This window comes from Oryctolagus cuniculus, chromosome 19 (genome assembly GCF_964237555.1).
Source record: "Oryctolagus cuniculus chromosome 19, mOryCun1.1, whole genome shotgun sequence".
Classification (NCBI taxonomy): Eukaryota; Metazoa; Chordata; class Mammalia; order Lagomorpha; family Leporidae; genus Oryctolagus; species Oryctolagus cuniculus.
Window position 1 is genome coordinate 5,841,918 of NC_091450.1, and position 22,724 is coordinate 5,864,641.

Genomic DNA, 22,724 nt, shown 5'->3' on the forward strand with positions numbered 1-22,724 from the left:
CAGGGTCCTGTGCCGTTCCTCCACGAAGAGGGGGAGCGACACTTCATTTTCAATTTATTTAAAAGGCAGACAGAGACAGAGATGCCCCAACCCACAGTTCACTTTCCCAAATGCCTGCAATAACCAGAGATGAGCCAGGCCAAAGCCAGCAGCCCAGAAGTCCACGTGGGTGGCAGGAACCCAAGCACTTGAGCCAGCACCTGCTATCTCCCAGGGTGCACAGTAACAGGAAGCTCAGATAGGAAGAAGAGCTGGGGCTAAGCCCAGGCACTCTGCTAGGGGATGCAGGAGGCCCATGTGACATCATCACCATGACGCCAAATGCCCACCCCCATAACTGTTCATTAGAGAGACGGCTGGTGTCTTTAGCGGAGCTGGGCAGAGTGGATCCTGAGGTTATTGTCCATGAATTTCCAAACACAAATCCCAGATCAGGTCCCCTGGGGGCCACAGCGGGGACCCTGTCCTGGGGCTTTTTTTGCCTTGATGCGACCAAGGGCATCCAGAGGGGAAAAGTAGCTGCATCTGTCTCCCCTGTGTTGAGGGGAAGGTGTCGTCCCACACTGGCTTGACCTCGGTGAGAGCCAGGGAGTAGGGAAACCTCCGCGGGGGACAGGAGGTAGGTCCTCACTGGGCCACTTGGGGCTCTGACGTTGCATTTTCCTGAGCAATCTGTCCATTTGCTTCCTGCATCATTTCTTTGTACTGCCGTTTGAAGAAGCCGACCTAGGGGTGGGAGCGGGGGAGAGAAGCAGCAGCTCAGGGCATTAGGTGGAGGGGAGAGCAAGGAGCTGCTGGGTAGAGAGCCATGCAGGGCTCACCGCACGACACCAGGGACTTGTGCATGCTACATCACTTGGGCCCAGCCAAGACACAGTGAGCTGGGTGGCAGCAGTTTCACACTGACAAATTAAGCCCCAGAGTGGACCTGGCTAAGAAAGACTGGGAGGTGCTGTCACCATGCCAACCCAGCCTGCCCTTTGGTGTCACTGCCTGCCGGGGAGGGAACCTTCAGAGAGGTGGAGATGAAAGGGGGGAGTGAGACCTGTGGGTCACACAGGAAGGCACAAACTTGGGGACACTTGGGGGGAGGCATCGAAGGTGAGAGAGAGTTTCTCACACGAGGTGACCTAGTGAGAAAGTGCCCGGACCCCGCAGTGACCTCCCTCTCACACTTTAGACAGCGTGGGAACCGACACTGGGGATGGGGAGAGAGGGCCACGCGCTCACCTTGTACAGCGTGGCTGAGATGAGAGCCAGCAGCAGCAGGCCGCCCACGCAGCTGCCCACCACCAGGGGGACGGGGTCGTGCTCCTCATACTCCTCCAGCACCGTCTCCACCTGCACGGGCATCAGGCCTTCTGCCCCCACTCCCTCCCAGCTCCCGCCTCCTCTCCCTCCCGCCCCTGCTCCAAGGGCTGCCAGGCAGAGACCCCTGAGCTCAGGGACAACCGTCCTGCCCAGAGACCTTCACCCCTCCTCTTCCTCCCTGCACCCTGGCAACCCCACCCAGCATTAGCTATGCAGCACCAGGAGCCCTGGGGGCCTGGCCCAGCCTCCCACGCAGACCCTACCTGGGCTCTCATAAAGGGCTCCTCGCCCGGAACTTGGGAGTACACGGCCCTGTTGAAGGTGATCTCGGCCACGCTCACCACCGACACCTTCTTTTGCGGCATCTGCAAGGGCGAGAGGAGCCGGGCGGTTGGCTCTGGGGGTGCTCAGAGTTCCAGAACTGTCCAGGCTGGAGCATGGCGCAGCCACAGCAGGTGCCGCCCGTGGGTGGGGGAGGGGCGCTGCCGCTGGGGCCTCCGCACCTGGCTGATCCAGGCGAAGCTGAGGTTGCCCTTCAGGGTGAAGTGGAGCTCCTCCTGGATGCCGAAGGCGGGGATGTGGCAGCGGAACCTCAGGCAGTGCGCAATGCTGCAGTCCTAGGGACCAGGGAAGCAGCATTGGGACAGAGAAGGGTAAGTAGAGGCCACAGTGACCTGAGGGAAGCAGCTGTGAGTGGGACCCAGAGACTGAGCGCCGTGCCCCAGAGCCCCAGCCTCACCAGCACAGCACTTTTGTGAATGTGGGTCAGGAGCCCGGACTCTGGAGCAACTTTCTCCGAAGGGCACTGGACGGCCGGGTTCTGGGAGACACAGAGAGAACGGGGTACTCAGCTGGAACATGGAGGGCTTGGGGGAGGGGCGGGACACAGGGAACCAGGAACAGAGCACATGGGGAGGAGTCATGCTTGCCCCTGGGTACCTGGGGATGGGAGACCTCCACCTCCGGCCACACGCGTGCCCCATTCAGCTCCACTGGCACCCAGAAGGTGATGCTGACCGGTAGGTCCCTCTGTCCTAGGTTGTTGACCTGTACAGAGGGCAGTGAGGATGCAAGCCACACCCCTCCCAGATGCCCCAGCCCCCAGGTCTCCACCACGTGCCTGGTATCTGTGCTGGGCCATGCCACTCCCCTCCTTCTCTGAGGCCGAGAAGTTCAGGTACTTGGTGGACTGCTCGTGGCTGGGGAGAGAAGAGGCGTGGGTGGGTCTGGGGTTCTGTGAGGAGGCTGAGACCATGAGCAAGGTGGATGAGGTGGTCAGCGGGACATGGGGTGGCCTGGTGGAGGCCTGTGGCTGAGCTGGGGTAAAGGACGGTTTAGGGAGCAGGGGGCTGGGCTTTGTGCAGAAGCTGCCTCCACTCAGGGGGCTGGGCAGGAGGTGCAGTAGGTCTGGGCGCTGTGGCTGCGGGTGTGGCTGGGCTGAGAGAACACACATGCCTAGAGGTGGTACCCCCTGCAGGAGGCGTCAGAACCCCTGTGAACAAGCCAGGAAACAGCTTGGATCCCACGCGTGGCTTGAGAACCTCAGATGGGCAGGTGCAAAGCAGAGGTGGGAAGAGAGCATCTAAGCAGGTGTGTCGCACAAGGGCGGGGGTCTATGTCTAGTTCAGACTTCACAAGCCAGAGGCGTGGCAAAATCTTCCTCGTAATGCATCGATGGAGGTGAGCCCTGCATGGGGCCAGCACACGGCAATGCTGGGAAGGTGTCCCTGTCGGGAACTGCATCTGCTCAGATGCTTAACTCGGCCTCTTCATGTCTAAGGCCTCGTCTAACTGCCTTAGGCAGCGCTGTAGGGCTCCTCCCTGACACCTGCAGCTGCTGGGACCTCTGTTCCTATCCTTCGCCAGGGGGACTGGGGAAAAGCCCCTCAGAGTGCAAGTCTGTTCCTTGCACTGCACAAATGCCAGGGGCACCTTTGAGAAGCACTGCTAGCCAAGTTCAAGGTTGTGGGCCTTCAGCAGCGAGTGAAGCCTTCCTTTACAGGAGGCCTTGTGTGCACACGTGCACACACACACACACACACACACAGGGTGCAGAGCCACAGGGCAGCCCTGGCTGAGATCCTGGTTTCATTGAGGGTCATCTTGCTCCCCATGAAGGCTGCAAGAACCTCCAAGTCAGGAACACATCTCATACTGCCTAGGGAGCCCAAGAGAATGTGGGACTGTCAAGAAAGCCCTCTGAGACCTAGCACCTCTATTAATGTAGAATATAAAGGTGATGGTGATGATGGTGGTGGTGATGGTGGTGGTGTTGATGGTGGTGGTGGTGGTGGTCATGGTGATGGTCATGGTGGTGATGGTGATGGTGATGGTGGTGGTGGTGGTGACGGTGATGATGGTGATGGTGGTGGTGGTGACGGTGATGGTGATGGTCATGGTGGTGATGGTGATGGTGATGGTGGTTGTGTTGATGGTGATGGTGATGGTGATGATGGTGATGGTGGTGGTGGTGACGGTGATGGTGATGGTGATGGTCATGGTGGTGATGGTGATGGTGGTGGTGGTGGTGGTGGTGGTGACAGTGATGATGGTGATGATGGTGATGGTGGTGGTGGTGATGGCGACAGTGATGGTGGTGGTGGTGACGGTGATGGTGGTGGTCATGGTGGTGATGGTGATGGTGATGGTGGCAGTTGTGGTGGTGATGGTGATAATGATGATGGTAATAATGATGGTGATGATGGTAATGGTGATGGTGATGATAGTGATGTTTATGATGATGGTAATAGTGATGTGTTGGTGGTGATGGTGATGGTGGCAGTTGTGGTGGTGATGGTGATGATGATGATGGTAATAATGATGGTGATGATGGTAATGGTGATGGTGATGATAATGATGTGATGATGATAGTAATGGTGATGTGATGGTGGTGATGGTGATGGCAATGATGACAGTGATGGTAAAGGTGATGATGTCACAATTACTGGCCCACAGTAAGTGCTAGGTCAGTAAGCACTGCTAGTAGCAGTCCCCCCGGCCCAGGAAGGGCGGCTGCTGTGGTGTGGGTGTATAGGATGTCTCCTTAAACACACACAGTTTAATTGGCAAACCACAGGGTCACAGTGCTAAGAGGGTGATATCCAGAAATGAGGCCTTTGGAAAGTGATTGGGTGTGGATGACGCTCTCCAGCGATGGAATCCCGGTGGCTTTGGAAGAGGAGCAGAGCCGGACACACAGACATGGATGGACATACGTGCTCCCTGGGGTGGCTGCACCCCCTCAGACTCTGCCAGAGAGGGCAGTCATTGCCCGGTGAAACCCTTACGTCTGGCACCGCCAGAACCGTGAGCCGCAGCAGACTCTGCTAGCCTGCCTCGGGCATTTCATCACAGTAACGAGAAGTGGGCTCCCACCATAGAGATGTTCTGTTGTCTCAGACGTCCAACTGCTGCTGGGGTGAAAACCACGCCCCCATCAGGGGGATGGGGGAGAGCCCTTCTGGGGACCCACCTGCTGATCACGGTGTAGACGGCATACATGACCGGGAGCTCCAGCTGGAAGGTGCTCTTGCTGGTCCTGGGCGTGTTGTTCTCACTGGACAAGGAGGAGAGGCCCAATCACTGGGGGAGCTCCAAAGGGGGGCGGGTGAGGCTGGGAGTGAGGGCGTGCGCACCTGCTCACGTTGGCTGTCAGAAGCAGCCGGTCTCCCAGCTCAGCCTTAGGGGAGACGTCAAAGGTAGTCAAGAAGGTGATCTGAGGAAGAGGCAGGAACAGGTCACAGAGGAGCAAGGCAGGGCAGGGCGGAGGAGCAGGGGTATGGGGAAGCCAGGCTGACCTGGGTGCCCCCGCGGAAGATGAGGTGTTTGAGGCTGCAGCTGGTGCTCCGGGTGTCCTGGCTCCCGGAGGGGACGCTGTCACATGTCAGACGCAGGGGCTGCAGCTGCAGCTGGGTCTGGGCAAAGTCAGGTCAAAACAAAAAGGCAGGTGACAATGGGTGAATGTTCCAGAAACTCGCAAAGAAGTGATGCCATTTCCCAGGATCTACTTCAAGGTTGGGTTTGTTAAAAGATCTTCAGACACTGTCTTGCCAAGCTTCCTGCAAACGTAGAATCTAAAACTGTTACAGTTTTCCCTTTGTATTTATTGCTAAAGTGTTGTGTTTTTTTTTGTTGTTTTTTTTTTGTTTGTTTGTTTGTTTGTTTTTGTTTTTGGTGACAATGTTAACCATTTGAAAGCAAAGAGACTAGAAAATCAACCTCTGTGTATCCACTGCTCACCTGAGTGAGGTGCCAACATTCTTCTGTGGCTGCATTCAGCTGTCCTCCTTTTTCTGAACAATGTAAAGCACATTCCAAACATACACTGTTTCATCCATATCTATCTTGCTGTATATGCCCACTGATAAGGTTATTTTATGACATAATCACAAGACCCAGCAAGCCCTACCCACCAAAATGAACAACTCCCTAATATCTCAGTCATGTTATTTTATTGCACATTTATTAAGTCAATATCCAGCCAAAGCTTGCCATGGTCTGGATATTGGTCTGGTGCCCCCTCAAAGGTCAATGATTAAAGCCTTGGCTTCTAGCGGTAGAAGCTTTGGGAGGTGGACCTTGGTGGGAGGTCCTTAGGTCATTGGGGGTGTGCCCCTAGAAGGAATTGTGGAGGGTGGATATTTGTTGCAGTGGTTAAAATGCCAGTTGAAGCACCCATTTCCCATTGTTGGGTCCCTGCCTCCCACATGGGAGACCTGGACTGAGTCCCCAGTCCCTGGCTTCAGCCTGGCCCGACCCCACCTGTTGCAGGTATTTCAGGAAGAACCAGCCAATGGACGATCTCTCTCTCTCTCTCTCTCTCTCTCCCTCTCTCTCTGCCTTTCAAATAAATATAAATAAATAAATAATAAATAGGTTTTTTCAAAGAAGGAGTTGTGGGACCCCAGTCTGTCTCCAACTTCCCGTTGGGTGATGCAAACTCTTCCTTACACACACACACACACACACACACACACACACACCTCTGCTGTGAAGGAACCACAACCAGAAGGGCCTTTGCCAAAAATGACCAATGCAGGCACCATGAACTTGAACCTCCAAAAATGTGAGCAAAGTGCATCTTTTCTCCATCAGCTTTGCTGCCTCAGATATTGTAGCAACTCAAAGCTGACCAATGCAGGCCCACCCATTGCACTGTCGATGGCTGGGCAGTTGCCCCTGACACACGGGAGGTGGCCTTTCCTAGTGCGTTGTTCACACAGCAATCACAACAGGAGAATGTTCTTGCTGAGAATACTAGACTAAGAGAGATGGAGCAAAAACCACAACCAGGAAGACCAGCACTGTGGCGCAGGGGGCTGAGCAACTGACTGCAATACCAGCATCCCAAGGGGCGCTGGCTCGAGTCCTGGCTGCTCCTCTTCCAATCCAGCCCCCTGCTGATGTGCCTGGGAAAGCAGCAGAGGACGGTCCTGGTCCTTGGTCCCTGCACCCACATGGGAGACCCAGATAAAGCTCCTGGCTCCTTCAGCCTGGCCCACTCTTGGCCATTGCAGCCATTTGGAGAGTGAATTAGCAGATGGAAGACCTCTTTCTCCCTCTCCATCTCTCTCTCTCATTCTGCCTTTCAAATAAATAAAATAAATATTAAAACACACACACACATGCATACATACACAACCAGATGTAATCTGTGAAACCTGGTGCAGATAAACCAGGAGGTATTGAAAGTGTGGTCTAAATGCCAAGACATCATTCATTTCACCGGGTATGACAAGGACATCCCCACTCTCCAGGCCTGAAGAGGGAAATACATAGTGGTACAATGACCCAAAGTCTGGGGCTCATTCCAAAATACTTCAGTGGTGGTGCAAGGGACCACAGGTGAAAGAAATATGGCAAAGTGTGTTGAACTAATTCCTGCTTCTATCAATGTTTAAAAATCTTTCACCATAACATTTTTGTAAAAAGTCTATTTCTCCTTGGCTCCCTGTGATCCTGATTCTGTCTTCTAGAACAAATGCTGGCAAACATCAGACCGTTCCCTATCTTTAGCTACAAATGCTTTTTGGATCACTGCTACTATACTCATTCATGTACTCACATACACGGCTGATTCACTCGACAACAGCAGAGTTGAGTAGCTACGGCAGACTCCGTACAAAGGACAAAGCTGAAGCATTTGCAATCTATTTCTTTATAGAAAAAGGTTTGCCAAGCCATGAATCAGAGGAACTTACAAGTTCAACCCCTTCTACAGGACAATGTTTGAAAATATGTGAAGGCCAGGGTTGGCACGAAGGTTAGGGTGCAGCCCTGGATGCTGGCACCCCAGATCAGAGCACCAGTTAGAGTCCTGGCTGCTCTGCTTCAGATCCAGCTCCTTGCATGAGCCCCAGCAAGTAGCAGAAGAAGGCCCAAGTCCTTGGATCCCTGCTACCCACGTGGGAGACCCAGGTGGAGTTCCAGGCTCCTGGCTTCAGCCTGCACCAGCCCCAGCCATTTCAGCCATTTGGAGAGTGAACCAGCACATGGAAGATCTCTCTCTCTCTCTCTCTCACTCTGCCTTTCAAACATTTAAAATCCTTAAAAATAGATATGTGATAGGGCCAGCGCTGTGGTGCAGCGGATTAAAGTCCCAGCCTGTAGCACTGGCATCCCATATGGGTGCCGGTTCAAGTCCCGGCTGCTCCACTTCCGATCCAGCTCTCTGCTATGGTCTGGGAAAGCAGAAGATGGCCCAAGTCCTTGGGCCCCTGCACTCATGTGAGAGACCCAGAGGAAACTTCTGGCTCCTGGCTTCAGATCGGCTCAACTCTAGCCATTGCAGCCATTCTGGAGTGAACTAGCGGATGGAAGATCTCTCTCTCTCCCTCCCTCCCCCACCCCGTGTGTGTGTGTGTGTGTGTGTGTGTGTTTACCTCTCCCTTTAATTCTATCTGTCAAATAAATAAAATAAATTTTTAAAAAACAATAGATATATGAAAACTGAGATGTGTTTTCCTTTAAAAGAAGAATGCTCACATGCCATGGAGTACAAAGACCCCCAAGGCAAAGTCCCCTCTGTGTCCACACTCGTGACCTCCCAGGAACCCATCCCTGATAGCCAGTGTCCAGAAAATGCGATGCCCTGTGTTGAACTCTGCATGATCCACGCCTACCCTGCCAGCACCAGCCCAGATTCCTGACCTTGGAGAAGCAGCCAAGCAATGGCAGCCTGCCCCGAGCTCAGAAGCCAGCTCAGATCTGTGAGGATTCCCAGTCATGCTGCCGCTGCCTTCCCCAGAGCCGGTACCTGGGCCCCTGCCACGCGTCGGTAAGACAGCCCTGCCGGGTAGGAGAAGGTGACGGTGGTTCCGTAGGAGTCTTCGCCATCATTCCGCACGGTCACCTCCGCATTCAGCTCCAGGTTGTTCCCCACCACCAGGATCTTCAAGCTGGGGGTCCAGAGAGGAGTGGGGGAGGAAAGGATTCTGTGACTGAAGCTAGAAATGGCCTGGGGTGGGAGGTGGGAGACCTGGGTGGATCAAGGCCAAGGGGTCTCTGGTCCCAGGACACCAGGACCGGGCTAAGGGGTGCAGTCTCACCCCGAGAAGCCAAAGGAGATGGCAAGATCATCCTGGCAGATGTGGTCGGCTCCACAGTTCTTCTCAAAGGGGAGCTGAGAGAAAGTCCATGTTGGGTTTCTCTGTGACGTCCAGAGCCCACCCACCCCAGCACCCCCTCCTGGGAGAGACACCCGTGGCAGGACTCACAGAGGCCGTGAAATATGTCTGAGCATCCACGGCCAGCATCGGCCGGAGGTCTCCCAAGGAAGGGAGGGGCATGCCCACCAGGGAGAAGTTGAGACGCAAGGTGATAGGTGTCACCACGTCCTCCACACAGGCCTGCGGGACAGACAGGGAAGGGAGCGGCTGGATCCAGTCTCTACGTCAATACCGCTGATCCTCGATCGGTGCCTCTGAGTAACCTGCCAAGCACAGCCTCCGCCCCAGCCCTCTCTCTTCACTCAGCGTCTTCTGCAGCTTCATTCCTGCAAAAGGCCCCCCAGACACCTTGTATTTCCTGGTTTTATCTCTTGTCTTTCCTGGTTTTATCTTCCATAACCACCATCTGACATCTATCATCTAGAAACTGGGTTTGGTCGCCCCCTTTTGGAGCTCCCTGAGCACAACAACCATTTGTTACCTGCTGTGTCCCCAGACCAGAGGACCAGCTGCATAAATCTGTGCCCAGTGAGTCTGCTGTGTATCCCGCTTCCCATGTTGGATTGTTCTCTCCCTTTTTGATTCTATCAGTTAGTATTAGCAGACACTAGTCTTGTTTGTGTGATCCCTTTGACTCTTAGACCTCTCAGTGTGATCAATTGTGAACTGAAATTGATCACTTGGACTAGTAAGATGGTATTGGTACATGCCACCTTGATGGGATTGTATTGGAATCCCCTGGCACGTTTCTAACTCCACCATTTGGAGCAAGTCCGATTGAGCATGTCCCAAATTGTACATCTCCTCCCTCTCTTATTCCCACTCTTATATTTAACAGGGATCACTTTTCAGTTAAAATTTAAACACCTAAGAATAATTGTGTGTTAATTACAGAGTTCAACCAATAGTACTAGAACAAAACAAAAAAAATACTAAAATGGATAAAGTATTACATTGTACATCAACAGTCAGGATAAGAGCTGATCAAGTCACTGAACGATCCATCATGGGAAATGGGATACACAGCAGACTCATAGAATGGCAGATGTCCCAAATAGCACTCTGGCCTCAGAATCAGCCCTTAAGGCATTCGGATATGGCTGAAGAGCCCATGAGAGTATTTTAGGCATGGAAAGCCAAGACACTCTGGGAAAAAAAAAAAAAAAACCTAAATGAAAGATCTCTGTGAGATCCCAGTGGAAAGAACGGGGCCATCAAAGAAGGAGGTACCTTTCTCTGAAGGGAGGAGAGAACTTCCACTTTGACTATGACCCTGTCAGAATAAGATCGAAGTCGGCGAACTCAAAAGGCTTCCATAGCCTTGGCAACTCATGACTAGAGCCTAGGGAGATTACTGACGCCATAAACAAGAGTGTCAAATTGTTAAGTCAACAACAGGAGTCACTGTGTACTTAGTCCTCATGTGGGATCTGTCCTTAATGTGTTGTCCAATGTGAAGTAATGCTGTAACTAGTACTGAAACAGTATTTTACACTTTGTGTTTCTGTGTGGGTGCAAACTGATGAAATCTTTACTTAATATATACTAAATCGATCTTCTGTATATAAAGATAATTGAAAATTAATCTTTTTTATTTTTTGACAGGCAGAGTGGACAGTGAGAGAGAGAGAGAGAGAGAAAGTTCTTCCTTTGCCGTTGGTTCACCCTCCAATGGCTACCGCGGCCGGCACGCTGTGGCCGGCGCACCGCGCTGATCCAATGGCAGGAGCCAGGTACTTATCCTGGTCTCCCATGGGGTGCAGGGCCCAAGCACTTGGGCCATCCTCCACTGTACCCCTGGCCACAGCAGAGAGCTGGCCTGGAAGAGGGACAACCGGGACAGAATCCAGTGCCCCGACCGGGACTAGAACCTGGTGTGCCAGTGCCGCAAGGCAGAGGAATAGCCTAGTGAGCTGCGGCACTGGCCAAAAATGAATCTTGATGTGAATGGAATGGGAGAGGGAGCGGGAGATGGGAGGGGTGTGAGTGGGAGGGAAATTATGGGGGGGGAGCCATTGTAATCCATAAACTGTACTTTGGAAATTTATATTTACTAAATAAAAACAATTTTTTTAAAAAATCTGTGCCCAATGAATGACTGAAAGGATCCCAGCTCAAAGCTCCCACGCTCTCCCAAGCAGCTACATCTTCCTGCCATCAGCTGTGCCGCCTCTTGCCCTGGCCGTTCACTGCATTCATTCATCCACTCACTAATTCAACCACAGTGCATTGAGCACATCCTGCACACCAGGGGCTGGGCTCATGCTGAACCCCAGGGACAACCAGGACACATCCTCTTCTTCCTACGCCCAGCCCCCTGCCTTCCCCCGAATGGTCTCCATCCATATCCAGTTCCACATAGCCCCTCACCGGGAGGAGCAGCGGCAGGGCTTCGCAGTACGGGTCCAAGCCAAGGACTTGCTCTCGGCTCAGACTCCGGGTTTTTGTCTCCTTGAAGACGGCTCGGGGATTCAGGCGGCCAGGGTCAAGGGCAAGGTCAAAGGACACAGAGCTTCTGAGTTCACCTATGGGGCAAGCAAGGAAGAGCTTAGAAAAGCCAGGAATTCCCTTAGATGGGCCAGGGGCAAAGTAGGAGGCAGGAGTCCACGGCTGGGTGGCTGCACAAGTCAGGGCGTCCCGGGTGGGGAAGGGCAGACTCACCCAGCTGGTTCTTGGGACTTTCATAAACCTGAAGGCAGACGAAGGCGTCCCCCAGCGCCTGCAAAGAGGCTGCCGGCTCCAGACACTCAAACACAGACCTGGTGACCTCCGCAGGCGCGAAGCGCATGTCCACCCTCACCCTGAGAATAGGTCTGGTCCTGCAGACACAACCCAGAGCTGACCACAGGCCCCCGGAGCCAGGGAGCATCTCCTGCTCTGGGGTGGGGCAGGGTCCTAGTCTGGACCTGGGAATGTCCAATCTCACCTTAGCAGCAGCACCTGTCCCTGGGCCCCCACAGCCAGATCCATCAGGCCATCTTGGGTGAGGTCCTGACCCCCGCTCAGCGCCTGCCCGAAATACTGGAGCGTGGGGGAGAGCTGGGCACCCGCGATGCGCTGGGCAGAGAGAAGAAAGTGAGTCAGGTTGGGGGAGGCTGCTGTGTACCAGGTGTGGTTTGTCCTCTGTGTTAGAGGTGGCCGGCGCATTAAGAGGCGGAGCCTGGTGGATTGGCTCCTCCACGGCCCCACAAGCTCCAGCCTTGATGCCAGCTGCCACAGTGTGACACAGCTGGTGAGCCCTTGTTAGAGCTAGGACCTTGCTGTTTGGACTTCTAGTCGGCAAAACTGTGGACTAAAGGACCCTCTCTTTACATAGGCCCAGCCTCAGATATTTTGTTACAGTAACTGAGCATGCAGGATCCCAGTGGGTAGAGGGAATAAGTCAGGAATCAGTAAGAGGAACAGGCAGGTAGGAAGGTGAGTGACAGAAAGAGGGGCTGGCAGTGGAAAAGCCCCACCAATAAGCCTAAAAAGGAGAGGTGGGGTAGGGGAAGTGACGGTCAGACGCTAGGCCTTGTGTCCCCCAGATGCCTGCAGGTGTACAGAGCCAGGCATTAGTGGTCAGATACTGTAAAGAAAGGGAGCGGCTAGGTGGCTCTGAGAAAGGTTTTGGGGAAGCAGAGAGGCGGCTGTGCAGTGACAGGGACAGTGACCAGTCCTCACCTGGCTGTGGGTGGGGCTCATGTCCAGCCCCGGGGCTCCATGAAACAGGTAGACAGCGCCCCGGTTCTCCTGCTCCCCTGGGGCCCCGATGGCCACATCTGCCAGCTGGTCCCCGTTCACATCCCCCAGCACGGTCAGAGCTGCCCCGAAGCGGCCCCAGGGGTGGCCCTGCTCCCCGCGGAGAACACGCTCACATCGCCACGGAGCCCACTGCCGAAGAAAACCAGCGTCACTACTGCACCCAGGCAACCCCTCCGCCCCACACCCAACCCCACCCAGCCCCGGGTCCATCAGCCACTCACCCCCCGGGGCAAGGGACACACGGACACCCGGCCCCCTCGCGTCTGCTCATAGTAATGGGGGGCCCCGATGAGGACCAGATCGGTGCTGCCGTCTCTGTCCACGTCCACGGAGCAGAGGGAGCTCCCGAAGTAGGAGCCAATCTGGAGGGCAAAGGCTGTGGTCATCCACCTGCCCCTGCCACAGGCATCCCCCTCAACCCCTGCCCAGGCACCCTCCGCCCCTCGCCTTCTCCCTCTTCACCCCTGGTCCACTCTGGCTGCGTCCACACCCACCTGGGTCCCTGTGACTTCGGCTCTCATCTCCCAGTGCGTGGACGTCTGGGTGAAGAGGACGACCTTCCCCATGTGCTTGTAGCGAGGCGCCCCCAGGACCAGGCTCTGCACCCCCTTCCAAAGCACCAGCTGGCTGGAGTAGCCTGAGGAGGCAGGGCTCAGCACAGGGCTTCCCTCCCCTCCCCTCTTCTCCCCTCCTCTTCCCTCCTCTTCCCTCCCCACCCAGCCCAGCCCCACCCCACCCTAGGGCTCAGCTCCCACCTGTCCCCACCCCCACCCCTTCCTCACCCAGGTAGGAGTCCCTCATGTCCACGTTCTGCTGAGACATGTTGATGAAGGTGGGGCTCCCGCCTGGGGGGTACAGGAAAGCACCCCCGGACCAATCGAAGCTGCCCACAGCCCCCAGCACCGGTCCTTCCTGGGGGGGAGGATTCCGATGCTGAGCGGGCCTGGGCGGGAGCCAGCCTGAGCCAAAGCAGCGCCCGCCCTAACCCACTCACCCATCTGACACCCCCTCCCCTCCCTCCTGTCCCACCCCAAGGGGCCCCACGCACAGGCGTGAGCACGGCGCTGAAGCCCTCCTGGGACATCTCCAGCTCAAAGGCGCTGCTCCTCGTGGTCTCTGTCCCTGCATGGAAGCAGGTGCTTAGGTTTGCAGGGGGAGAGACAGGCAAGGCCACCCCACAGCTTATGAGAACCCACAGTGAGAGACCAGCCCCTGCAGGGGGTTGGTGACTGTAACAGGGGTGTGTGGGCTCAAATAGGCAAAGAACTGATGGAGTTCTTTTTTTAAAGATTCATTCATTCATCTGAAAGGCAGATCGATAGAGAGGGAGGGAGAGACAGACAGAGATCACGCATCTACTGGTTCACTCCCTCAAATGCCCATAATGGCTGGGGCTGGGCCAGGTCAAAGCCATAGGTAGCAGGCACCTAAGTACTTGGGCCATTACTTGCAGCCTTCTAAGGTGTGCATTAGTGGGAAGCTGGCTTGGAAGTGGAGGAAGGACTTGACCCCAGGCATTCTGAGGTGGGGATGTGCATGTCCCCAGCAATGGTTTAACCCACTGGGCCACAGCACCTGTCCCCTGTGGATTTCTGAGCAGCGTCTCCATCCCTGACTTACCCTCGATGGCAAAGATCTTCTCCTTCAGCCGGCCTTGGATATCTCTCAAAGCATCAAAGTTCTCCACTCTAAATACGTGTTCGTGTGCGGGCTCCGATGCAATGTCATATAGTTCCCTTAGGGAAGAGACGACTTGGAAAGCCAATCCCACCTGTTCCAGTGAAATAATCAACTGAATATGCCTCACGTGTGCTGGGTGCGCATGTCTTCCAGGAGCCCTGCAGGATCACTGTCAAAACACCCAGTGGACAGACAAAAAAAAAAAAAAAAAAAAAAGACAGCATCGAGAAGGGAAAAGGATCTTGGGTGCCTGGACTGAGAAACAGTCTTGATTCCAAAGACAGCAGGAGCTGAGAGAGCTGAGGTTCTACCCTCAAAAGGGGAGCTGCTTTGAGAGGAAGCCAGGGCAGGCACCCCGAGTCCTACCCCAATTGCATAGCGAATTATGCCCGCTGCCTCAGCCTTGGGGATGACGTCCTCATAACCCAGGGGGTCATCTAGTTTCTGGCCATCAGTGATGACAATAAGGATCTTGGTGGCATCTTTGCGGGCCCCAGTGGAGGCATGGAACAGCTGGTCTCTGTCAAAGAAAGAAGAGCATCCAGAGGCCTGCAAGCAGCACTGTACCCACCCCTGACATGTGTGTGACGTGAGGGGGTGCACCTGCCCCTGGCAGACCCCAGCCTGGCAAGGGGGCCCTGAGACTGGATTCCAATCCTAGCCTGACCCTTTCTTGGGAAGACAGATGAGACCCAAATAAAGATCTGGATGCTCTGGGAAAGCCCCTGGAGAAGCCAGGACTCACACGACCCTCAGGATGGCTGTTGCTGTGTGGGTGGTCCCCATCAGCTGATACACACGATCCAACAGCTGCAGAGGATTTGTGCTGGAGACGAAGTCGTTGAAGGTGAAGTGTGTTTTGAATTCGTTGGAGAATTGCATCAGGGAGAACTAGGAGAACCACATGGGGGCTGGGGGCTGAGGCTGCCTCTCCAGGGCCCCCATTCCTCTCCCCACCCAGCCAGCCACCCCCCGAGGCCACACCTGGGTGCTGGGTCTGGGGAACTGGCTCATCACAGCCTTCACGAAGTTCTTCATGGTGGCAAAATTGGAGAAGGAGATGCTGCCAGAGCCATCGATCAGGAATACAATGTCCTGCTCCAGCTTGGGACACTCTGTGGAAGAGGTTGGCACTGTCCCCTAAGAGACAACCCCAGAACCTAGGACCTCGGCTTTGTGGCCCCAAGAACTCATTATGCCAATACCCAGCCCCAAAGAATGGCAATCAGAGTCTGCCTGCACCCTGCTTCCTCTCCTTGTCAGGAGCAGACCTCCCTAACCCATCAGTCCCCTAAAGTGTTGTAAAAAGTCCACAACAGTGGGGATGGGGTGCCAGTGCAGTGGTGTAGCAGATAAAGCCACTGCGTGCAGTGCTGGCATCCCATATGGGCACCAGTTCAAGTCCCGACTGCTCCACTTCTGATCCCGCTCTCTGCTATGGCCTGGAAAAAGCAGTAGAAGATGGCCCAAGTCCTTGGGCTCCTGCACCTGCACCAGAAGAAGCTCCTGGCTCCTGGCTTCAGATCAGCTCAGCTCCGGCCATTGCAGCCATCTGGGGAGTGAGCCAGCAGATGGAAGACACCTCTCTCCTCTCTCTCTCTCTCTCTCTCTCTCTCTCTCTCTCTCTCTCCATGCAGCCAGCCTGGCTCATAAAACAGTGAAAGTTCCTCTAGTCCAGGTGGAAAGAAGCTGAGGGCCCCTCTCCTTCTTGTCCAGATCCCCACTCCCGCAACACCCTAGCATCCAGCAAGGAAAGGAGCCTGCACCAGCCCCTGGCCACTGTATGTTCATGCTGATTGGCACTAAACTCTACTTTCATTAAATGTGTGTACTTTTGTAAAGTTTTATTCATTTACTTTTATTTAAGAGGCAGAGAGGGATAAAGGGAGAGAAGGGGGGGGAGAGAGATTTCCAACTTCTGGTGCACTCCCCAAATGTCTGGGCAAGCTGGCCCTCCCATGTGGGTGGTAGGTACCTCCCAAAATGCACATTAGCAGGAAGCTGGACTATGGAGCAGAGCTGGGGGCAGAACCTAGGTGCTTGCATGTAGGATGTGGGTGTCCCAAGTGACGTCTCAGTCACCGAACCAAATGCCCACCCCAAATGTTTTGTGTGTCATCTCTGGCAACAGCCACATACTCGCCCTATTCTGTTCGCCTAAATACAAGCCGCACTCCTCTTCGGGGAAAAAAGCAGAATCTGTAGAGGAAGCCCTTCAGTTCAAGAGAGGGGAGCCCCCTTCCCTCCTGCCTCCCAGCTGCACTGTCCACCCCACAGGGAGAGTGGTGTCCTAGGTGTTCCAATGGCTGTCCAGTCACTCAGGTGGAGTCTAGACACAAGAAGGTGCCTGGAGGGGGCCCCCTCACAGGCCAGATGCCAGTCTCCCGAGGGTGACTGTGAAAGAGAGGGACCTCGGGGCCGGCGCTGTGGTGTAGCGGGTAAAGCTGCTGCCTGCGGGGCTGGTATCTCTTGTGGATACCAGTTCAAGTCCCAGCTGCTCCACTTCCAATCCAGCTCTCTGCTATGGCCTGGGAAAGCAGTAGAAGATGGCCCAAGTCCTGGCTCCTGGCTTCAGATTGGCATAGCTCTGGCCATTGTGGCCGATTGGGGAGTGAACCATCAGATGGAAGACCTCTCTCTCTCTCTCTCTCTCTGCCTCTCCTCTCTCTGTAGCTCTGACTTTCAAATAAAATAAATCTTTAAAAAAAAAAAAAAGAAGAAGAAAGCTCACTATCTCTCTTCCTCCTCTTGCATAGCCATCAGCCCAGGGAAGCCAGGCCCTGCGTCTCAACCTGCAAATGCACTCATATGCACATATGCACACACATGTATCCATGTGTACATTCACAGATCCATATACACATGGGTGCACACATATTACTCATAGCCATGTGCACACACACACAGCTCACATATCCACATGCACACAGCCATATACACATATGGGCACACACATATGTATACATGCATGCACACACATGTGTGCATGCACACACTACTGAGTTTACCCTCACACACCAACTGGTGAACTCCCAGGATGACGGCGATGCAGCTGGCATCAGGCAGCCCTCGCTTCCTGTCAGGAACTGTGCTAAACCCTGGCCAGGATCAGTCTATGCTACTTTCAGTGCTGGGTGTGTTACCATCCTCATCTGACAGAAGAAGAAACCGAAGCTCAGGAGCAGAAGGTCCCAGGCAGGGTCACAGAGCAGGACAATGGCAGGGCTGCTTGTGACCACAGGCGGTGGCTCTGCAGCAGGTGGTGGAGCCGCTGCACCACCCAGTAACAGTCCCAGATCCTCCCTTTCCTATTCCACCTGGCCTCCAAGATACCCCAGACTGGGAGTCTGCGGGTCCTCAAGGGACCTGGTGACCCCAACACTCACCTTGCAGGGCAGTCGGGAACATCCTGGGCTGCTGGGAGGTTTGGTCCAGCAGGAAGCAGAACCCAGTCAAGTGCATGTTCTCCCTGCATGCATGCTGCACGGTAGGGCCACAGGCCTGGGGACAGAGGGAGCTCTATCGAGGGGCTGCCCCTGCTCCCTCCCAAACCAGCGCCCCCACCCTCCACAAGGCTCCCAGCCCTAGAAGCTCCACCACTCCGCCACATCAGACCCTTCCGTGAACCAGGACAACTCACCAGCAGCTGGGAGGGGCTGGTGGAGGCTGCCAAAGACAGGCCCAGGGACATGTTCACAGCCTCGGGGGGGACTGGGGGGACAGGTAAGCACATGGTCACCCTCAAGGGGATGAAAGGCTGGGCAGGGGTCCCCAGGGAGACACAGAGGTCTGACAGGCCAAGAGACACCCGGGGTCATGGGAAGGGGGGGCTTCCTTAGGGTATCTGGGGGACTCTGCAGACAGAACAGAGGCTGGGGAACAGACCCCTGCACCCCCAGAACTCAGGAATGCCAGGTAAGTCCAGGTGTGCGCACAGGTGGGTCCCAGCCCTGGGCCGGGGCAGGTGCAGGGCTCACCCTGCAGCTGGATGGGCACGCATAAGCCTGATCCGTAGTCACACTGGTAGAGGCCACCTGTTTGGTTGGGAGCTGTTATCTCCTGGGGGGCTCCGACCACCACCCTGGAGGGGGAGGGGACAAGAGAACATTGCAGTCACAGTGAGCACGGCAAGAGCCCAACCACTGCTCCAGTGAGTTTGCTTTACCTCTCAGCCTCAGTTTCCACATCTGTGAAATGGAATTCCATGCCAATTTAAATTCCCATTGGAAGGATTTTGTGTCTGTTTCGTTCTCTGATGTATGCAGAGCCCCAAGACATGTAATAGATACTTAATGTTTGTTGAATGACTGTTCAATGGTTCCTACCTCATAACACTTGGCACTGTACCTGGTACTCAGTATGTGCTCCGTAAGTGCTGGCTGTGTCAAAACAGGGCCCTCTCTCCATGTAACTACTCAAAACCCTGGGGAAACTTAAACATCTGACAGTAAATAGCAACAGAGGAGGCAGGTGGTGGGAAGGGCCAGGGCCACGTGTGGAGAGAGGAGCTGATGAGAATCACTGATTGATCATCACCGGAGCCTCACCAGGAGCTGGCGTACTGGGCCACGCTGTGTCCAAAGCCAGTGCTGGGCATGCGAAAGGTGGTCAGCTTCTCTGTGTCCAAGTTGAAGCAGAAAGCAGAAGCCAGGGCTAGGAGGAGGGCGGGAAGAGAGCTTGGGCATCTTCTCCTCTCTGGCCCCATTCCCCCTACCTCTGCTCCATCCATCTCCCAGGCCTCCTCTGCCCGCCCCTCTTTCACATGGCACAGGGATGGCCCTTCACCCATCACCCCGGAAAGTTTCAATTCTGCATTTCCACAAAGCGGCACCCAAATTCGCAAAGAGCACTGCCCCACCCTTGCCCCTGGGGCTCCTCTGGGGGTTAGTCGAGGAAAACATGGGGGGGGGGGCCCTGGGACTCACTCTGCTTGCTTTAGAAATCTGCAGATGGTCTAGGCCACCAACATCTCCTCCAGCATCCCCTGAATTCTGCACCCCCACCCACCAAAAGGATTCTTCAATATCCCCTCCCTCCACAAACTCCAGATCCCAGCTCCCCTAGCGGCTGAGACTCACTCCCCATTAGGACTCTAATCACCCGCAGCCAGAACCCCTAGGATGAAACCCTGGTTCACTTGGTCCTGGATCCCTCACCTCCCCACCACACACACACACACACACACACACTCACACAGTGTCCCTTCCCCAGGGACCTAGGCTCACCTACAGACAGGAGCAAGGCTGTCCTGGCCCCACTCATGACTGGAAGGTCCAAGGTGACGCTCCTGTCTCCTGGACAGCAAGAGCAGCAACTGGACCAAGGTACGGAAGAAGCAAGAGAGCAGTGCAGAGTGGTCAGGTGGTCCAAGGCAAGGAGGGAAGTGGGCAGGGTGACTCAGAGGAGGAGGGCGGGGACTGCGACTGAAATGGGCAGAAGAGGGGGCCAGGGAAGCCTGCACAATCCCAGTCCACGGTCTCTGCCCAGTGCTTCCCTGGCCTTGCCCTTGCTTGAGTGGATGCCACTCCCCTACCTGGCCTTGAACTCCTTCCCAATGCCCTTCTTGTAGTGGCAAAAGGTTCCCCTTGACCTTGAAGTCCCACTCAGCATGGGGAGGAGAAACAGGCAGATACCAGCCTCTCTCGGGATCCCCATGGCAACCCTGGTGGGCACCCCGACTCCTGACCTGTGCCCTAGGATTAGGCATCTGGTTTGAGGAGGAGCACAGAGTGTGAATTCATTCATTCACTCAAGCAGTTGGGTCACTTGTTCCGTTCTCTACCACGTCTGATGTGCGGCTCAGCATGTCAAGCCTTCTGCTGGGCAAGGAGCAGGCAACCATCAGATTGCAGCTGTGGGGCCAGTGGAGGAGGCAAGGCAAGGGTGAACAGCAGAGAGTGGCCAGAAGAGGGGAAGTCTGGGGACCACAGGTGCCTTCTGTTGGTGCTGGTGGGTTCTAGGGAGGCTTCCCGAGGGAGGTGGCCCTGGCCTGATCCTTGTTGGTAACCAAAGACAGGGGACTCCTGGGCACTGTGTTTCAGAAGGGGAAACAGCTGTGGCTGTGCCATGAGACCCGAGGGTCTGCTTGTGGAGTGGGTGATGGGCCATGACGGGAGGTGGGAGGGGTGGGGGGGAGGGATGAGGTCAGGGCTGTGGCGGGGAGGGGAAGGGGAAGCAGGCGGCGGAAACCCCCCGAAGCCGTGGTAGTTCTGATTCAAGGAATGGGTGACAACTGAGAGCTGCATAGCGTCCTTGTGGGAAGCTGGGAGCCAAGTGGCTGCAGACACAGGTATCAGGAGGGAGAGGCTAGCAGCCTGCTGACTGTCCCTGAAAGCGGCCGGCAGTGGTCCCTGAGCCAGAGAGCCCTGGAGGGGAGGGAAGGGACTTAGGGGTGGAAGACTTTGAGTTTTCTTTTTGTTCTGTTTCAAAAAATGTGATTAATTTTATTTTATTTCATTGAGCCATCTAGAGGCAGACAGATGAGATCTCCCATCCACTGGTCATTCCACAAATGCCTGCAATAGCCAGGGTTGGACCAAGACAGGAGCTAGGAGCCAGGAGCTCAGTCTGAGTCTCCCATGCAGGTGGCAGGGACCCAACTACTTGAGCTATCACCTGCTGCCTCCCAGTGGTACCTGTTGGCAGGAAGCTGGAATCAGGAGTGAAGCCACACTCTAACCAGGCACTCAGATATAAGACACAGGCTGAACTGTTACATCAAATGCTCACTCACCCACCCCTATGAGGGGCCAGCGCTGTGGCATAGTGAGTAATGCCACCACCTGCAGTGTCAGCATCCCATATGGGTGCCAGTTCGAGTCCCAGCTGCTCCACTTCCAGTCCAGTTCTCTGCTATGGCCTGGGAAAGCAGTAGAAGATGGTCCAAGTCCTTGGGCCCCTGCACCCGTGTGGGAGACCTGGAAGAAGCTCCTGGCTTCTGGCTTTGGATCAGTGCAGGTCCAGCTGTTGTGGCCATTTGGGGGATGAACCAGCAGATGGAACATATCTCTCTCCTTCTCTCTCTCTCTCTCTCTCTCTCTCTCTCTCTGCCTCTGCCTCTCTGTAACTCTGCCTTTCAAATAAATAAACCTTAAAAAAAATTGATTGATTGTCCGGCGCCGCGGCTCACTAGGCTAATCCTCTGCCTTGCAGCGCTGGCACACCGGGTTCTAGTGCCGGTCGGGGTGCCGGATTCTGTCCCGGTTGCCCCTCTTCTAGGCCAGCTCTCTGCTGTGGCCAGGGAGTGCAGTGGAGGATGGCCCAAATGCTTGGGCCCTGCACCCCATGGGAGACCAGGATAAGTACCTGGCTCCTGCTATCGGATCAGCACGGAACGCCAGCCGCAGCGCGCCTTCCGCGGCGGCCATTGGAGGGTGAACCAACGGCAAAGGAAGACCTTTCTCTCTGTCTGTCTGTCTGTCTGTCTCTCTCTCTCTCTCTCTCACTGTCCACTCTGCGTGTCAAAAAAAAAATTGATTGATTGATACAAAAGTCAGAACAAGAAAGAGCTCTTCTACCCACTGGTTTACTCCCCAAATGCCCACAGCACCTAGGATTGGGCCAGGTTGAAACCGGAAGCCAGGATATTCCATCTGGGTTTGCCATATGTATGGCCGGAGTCCAAGCATTTGGACCATCTTCCAGTGCCTTCCCAGGTGCATTAGCAAGGAAGCCGAATGGTAAGTGGAATAGCCAGGACTGGCACCGATGCTCCGACGTGGGATGCCAGCCCCACAAGTGAGGGTTTAACCTGCTGTGCTAAACACCAACCCCCAACCTTGGTTTTGAAAAAGGCAGAGGGCAGCATTTAGGGGTGTGGACTATTCCAACTTCTCTGAGCCTTAGTTACAGCATCTGCAGAATGGGGGTGATAACGGAAAGACGCGTGGTGTGGAATGCTTCCAACAGCAAGTGAGGGCTTCTTTCGGGGTGTTATCATGGCGGCTACTATAGTGGGTAGCCGGGCCCTGAGAGGGGTCCAGGAGGCGGTGTGCAAGGAGGCAGGTGGATGTAGGGGGTCTGCGTCTACATGGAAGAGTCTGGGGGTTGGAGCTCTCAGCAGAGGAGCTGGGTGAGGTCCAGTGGAGAGGGAGAAGAAAAATGGGCCCATGGCAGGTCTTAGGGAAGCCCCGAGGCGGGCAGCGGGGTAGGCGCCCGGGGAAACTGAGCGGGAGCCTTGAGGCAGTGGGAGGGGGCACGCAGGGCGTCCAGGGACCCGCACGGCAGGAAGCCCAGGAGCCGGGGAGCCAGGCTGTTCTGTCCGGCGTGGGCCCGGGAAGGGTGCCGCAGAAACCTCCCCCACCCCGGGAGAGGCCCTGAGGA

The 22,724-nt window shown here is 55.2% G+C and overlaps 1 protein-coding gene across 1 annotated transcript; it reads right to left on the reverse strand.

The window, feature by feature from the left end:
* ITGAX (integrin subunit alpha X) lies at nucleotides 1-19,750 on the reverse strand. The gene is made up of 30 exons (XM_051834952.2): nucleotides 19,628-19,750; nucleotides 18,950-19,055; nucleotides 18,380-18,483; nucleotides 18,043-18,113; nucleotides 17,789-17,903; nucleotides 15,387-15,517; nucleotides 15,148-15,293; nucleotides 14,769-14,922; nucleotides 14,343-14,493; nucleotides 13,771-13,844; nucleotides 13,505-13,634; nucleotides 13,217-13,359; nucleotides 12,944-13,084; nucleotides 12,642-12,851; nucleotides 11,905-12,035; nucleotides 11,640-11,797; nucleotides 11,349-11,503; nucleotides 9,027-9,158; nucleotides 8,859-8,932; nucleotides 8,567-8,708; nucleotides 5,109-5,225; nucleotides 4,947-5,026; nucleotides 4,784-4,867; nucleotides 2,432-2,510; nucleotides 2,251-2,358; nucleotides 2,051-2,131; nucleotides 1,815-1,928; nucleotides 1,575-1,676; nucleotides 1,231-1,341; nucleotides 1-726 (listed from the first exon to the last, which is right to left on the reverse strand). The coding sequence occupies exons 1-30, from the start codon at nucleotides 19,662-19,664 to the stop codon at nucleotides 628-630; spliced, it is 3,480 nt and encodes a 1,159-aa protein (XP_051690912.2). The 5' UTR covers nucleotides 19,665-19,750; the 3' UTR covers nucleotides 1-627.
* Between the last annotated feature and the right edge of the window lie 2,974 nt (nucleotides 19,751-22,724).

Coding starts and splice junctions, on each gene's coding strand:
- ITGAX (XM_051834952.2), bottom strand. CDS start 19,664: ATGAGTGGGGCCAGGACAGCCTTGCTCCTGTCTGTAG. Junction 19,056..19,627: donor AGCCTTGCTCCTGTCTGTAG/GTGAGCCTAGGT, acceptor CCCTCCTCCTAG/CCCTGGCTTCTGCTTTCTGC. Junction 4,868..4,946: donor CTGACAGCCAACGTGAGCAG/GTGCGCACGCCC, acceptor CTCCTTGTCCAG/TGAGAACAACACGCCCAGGA.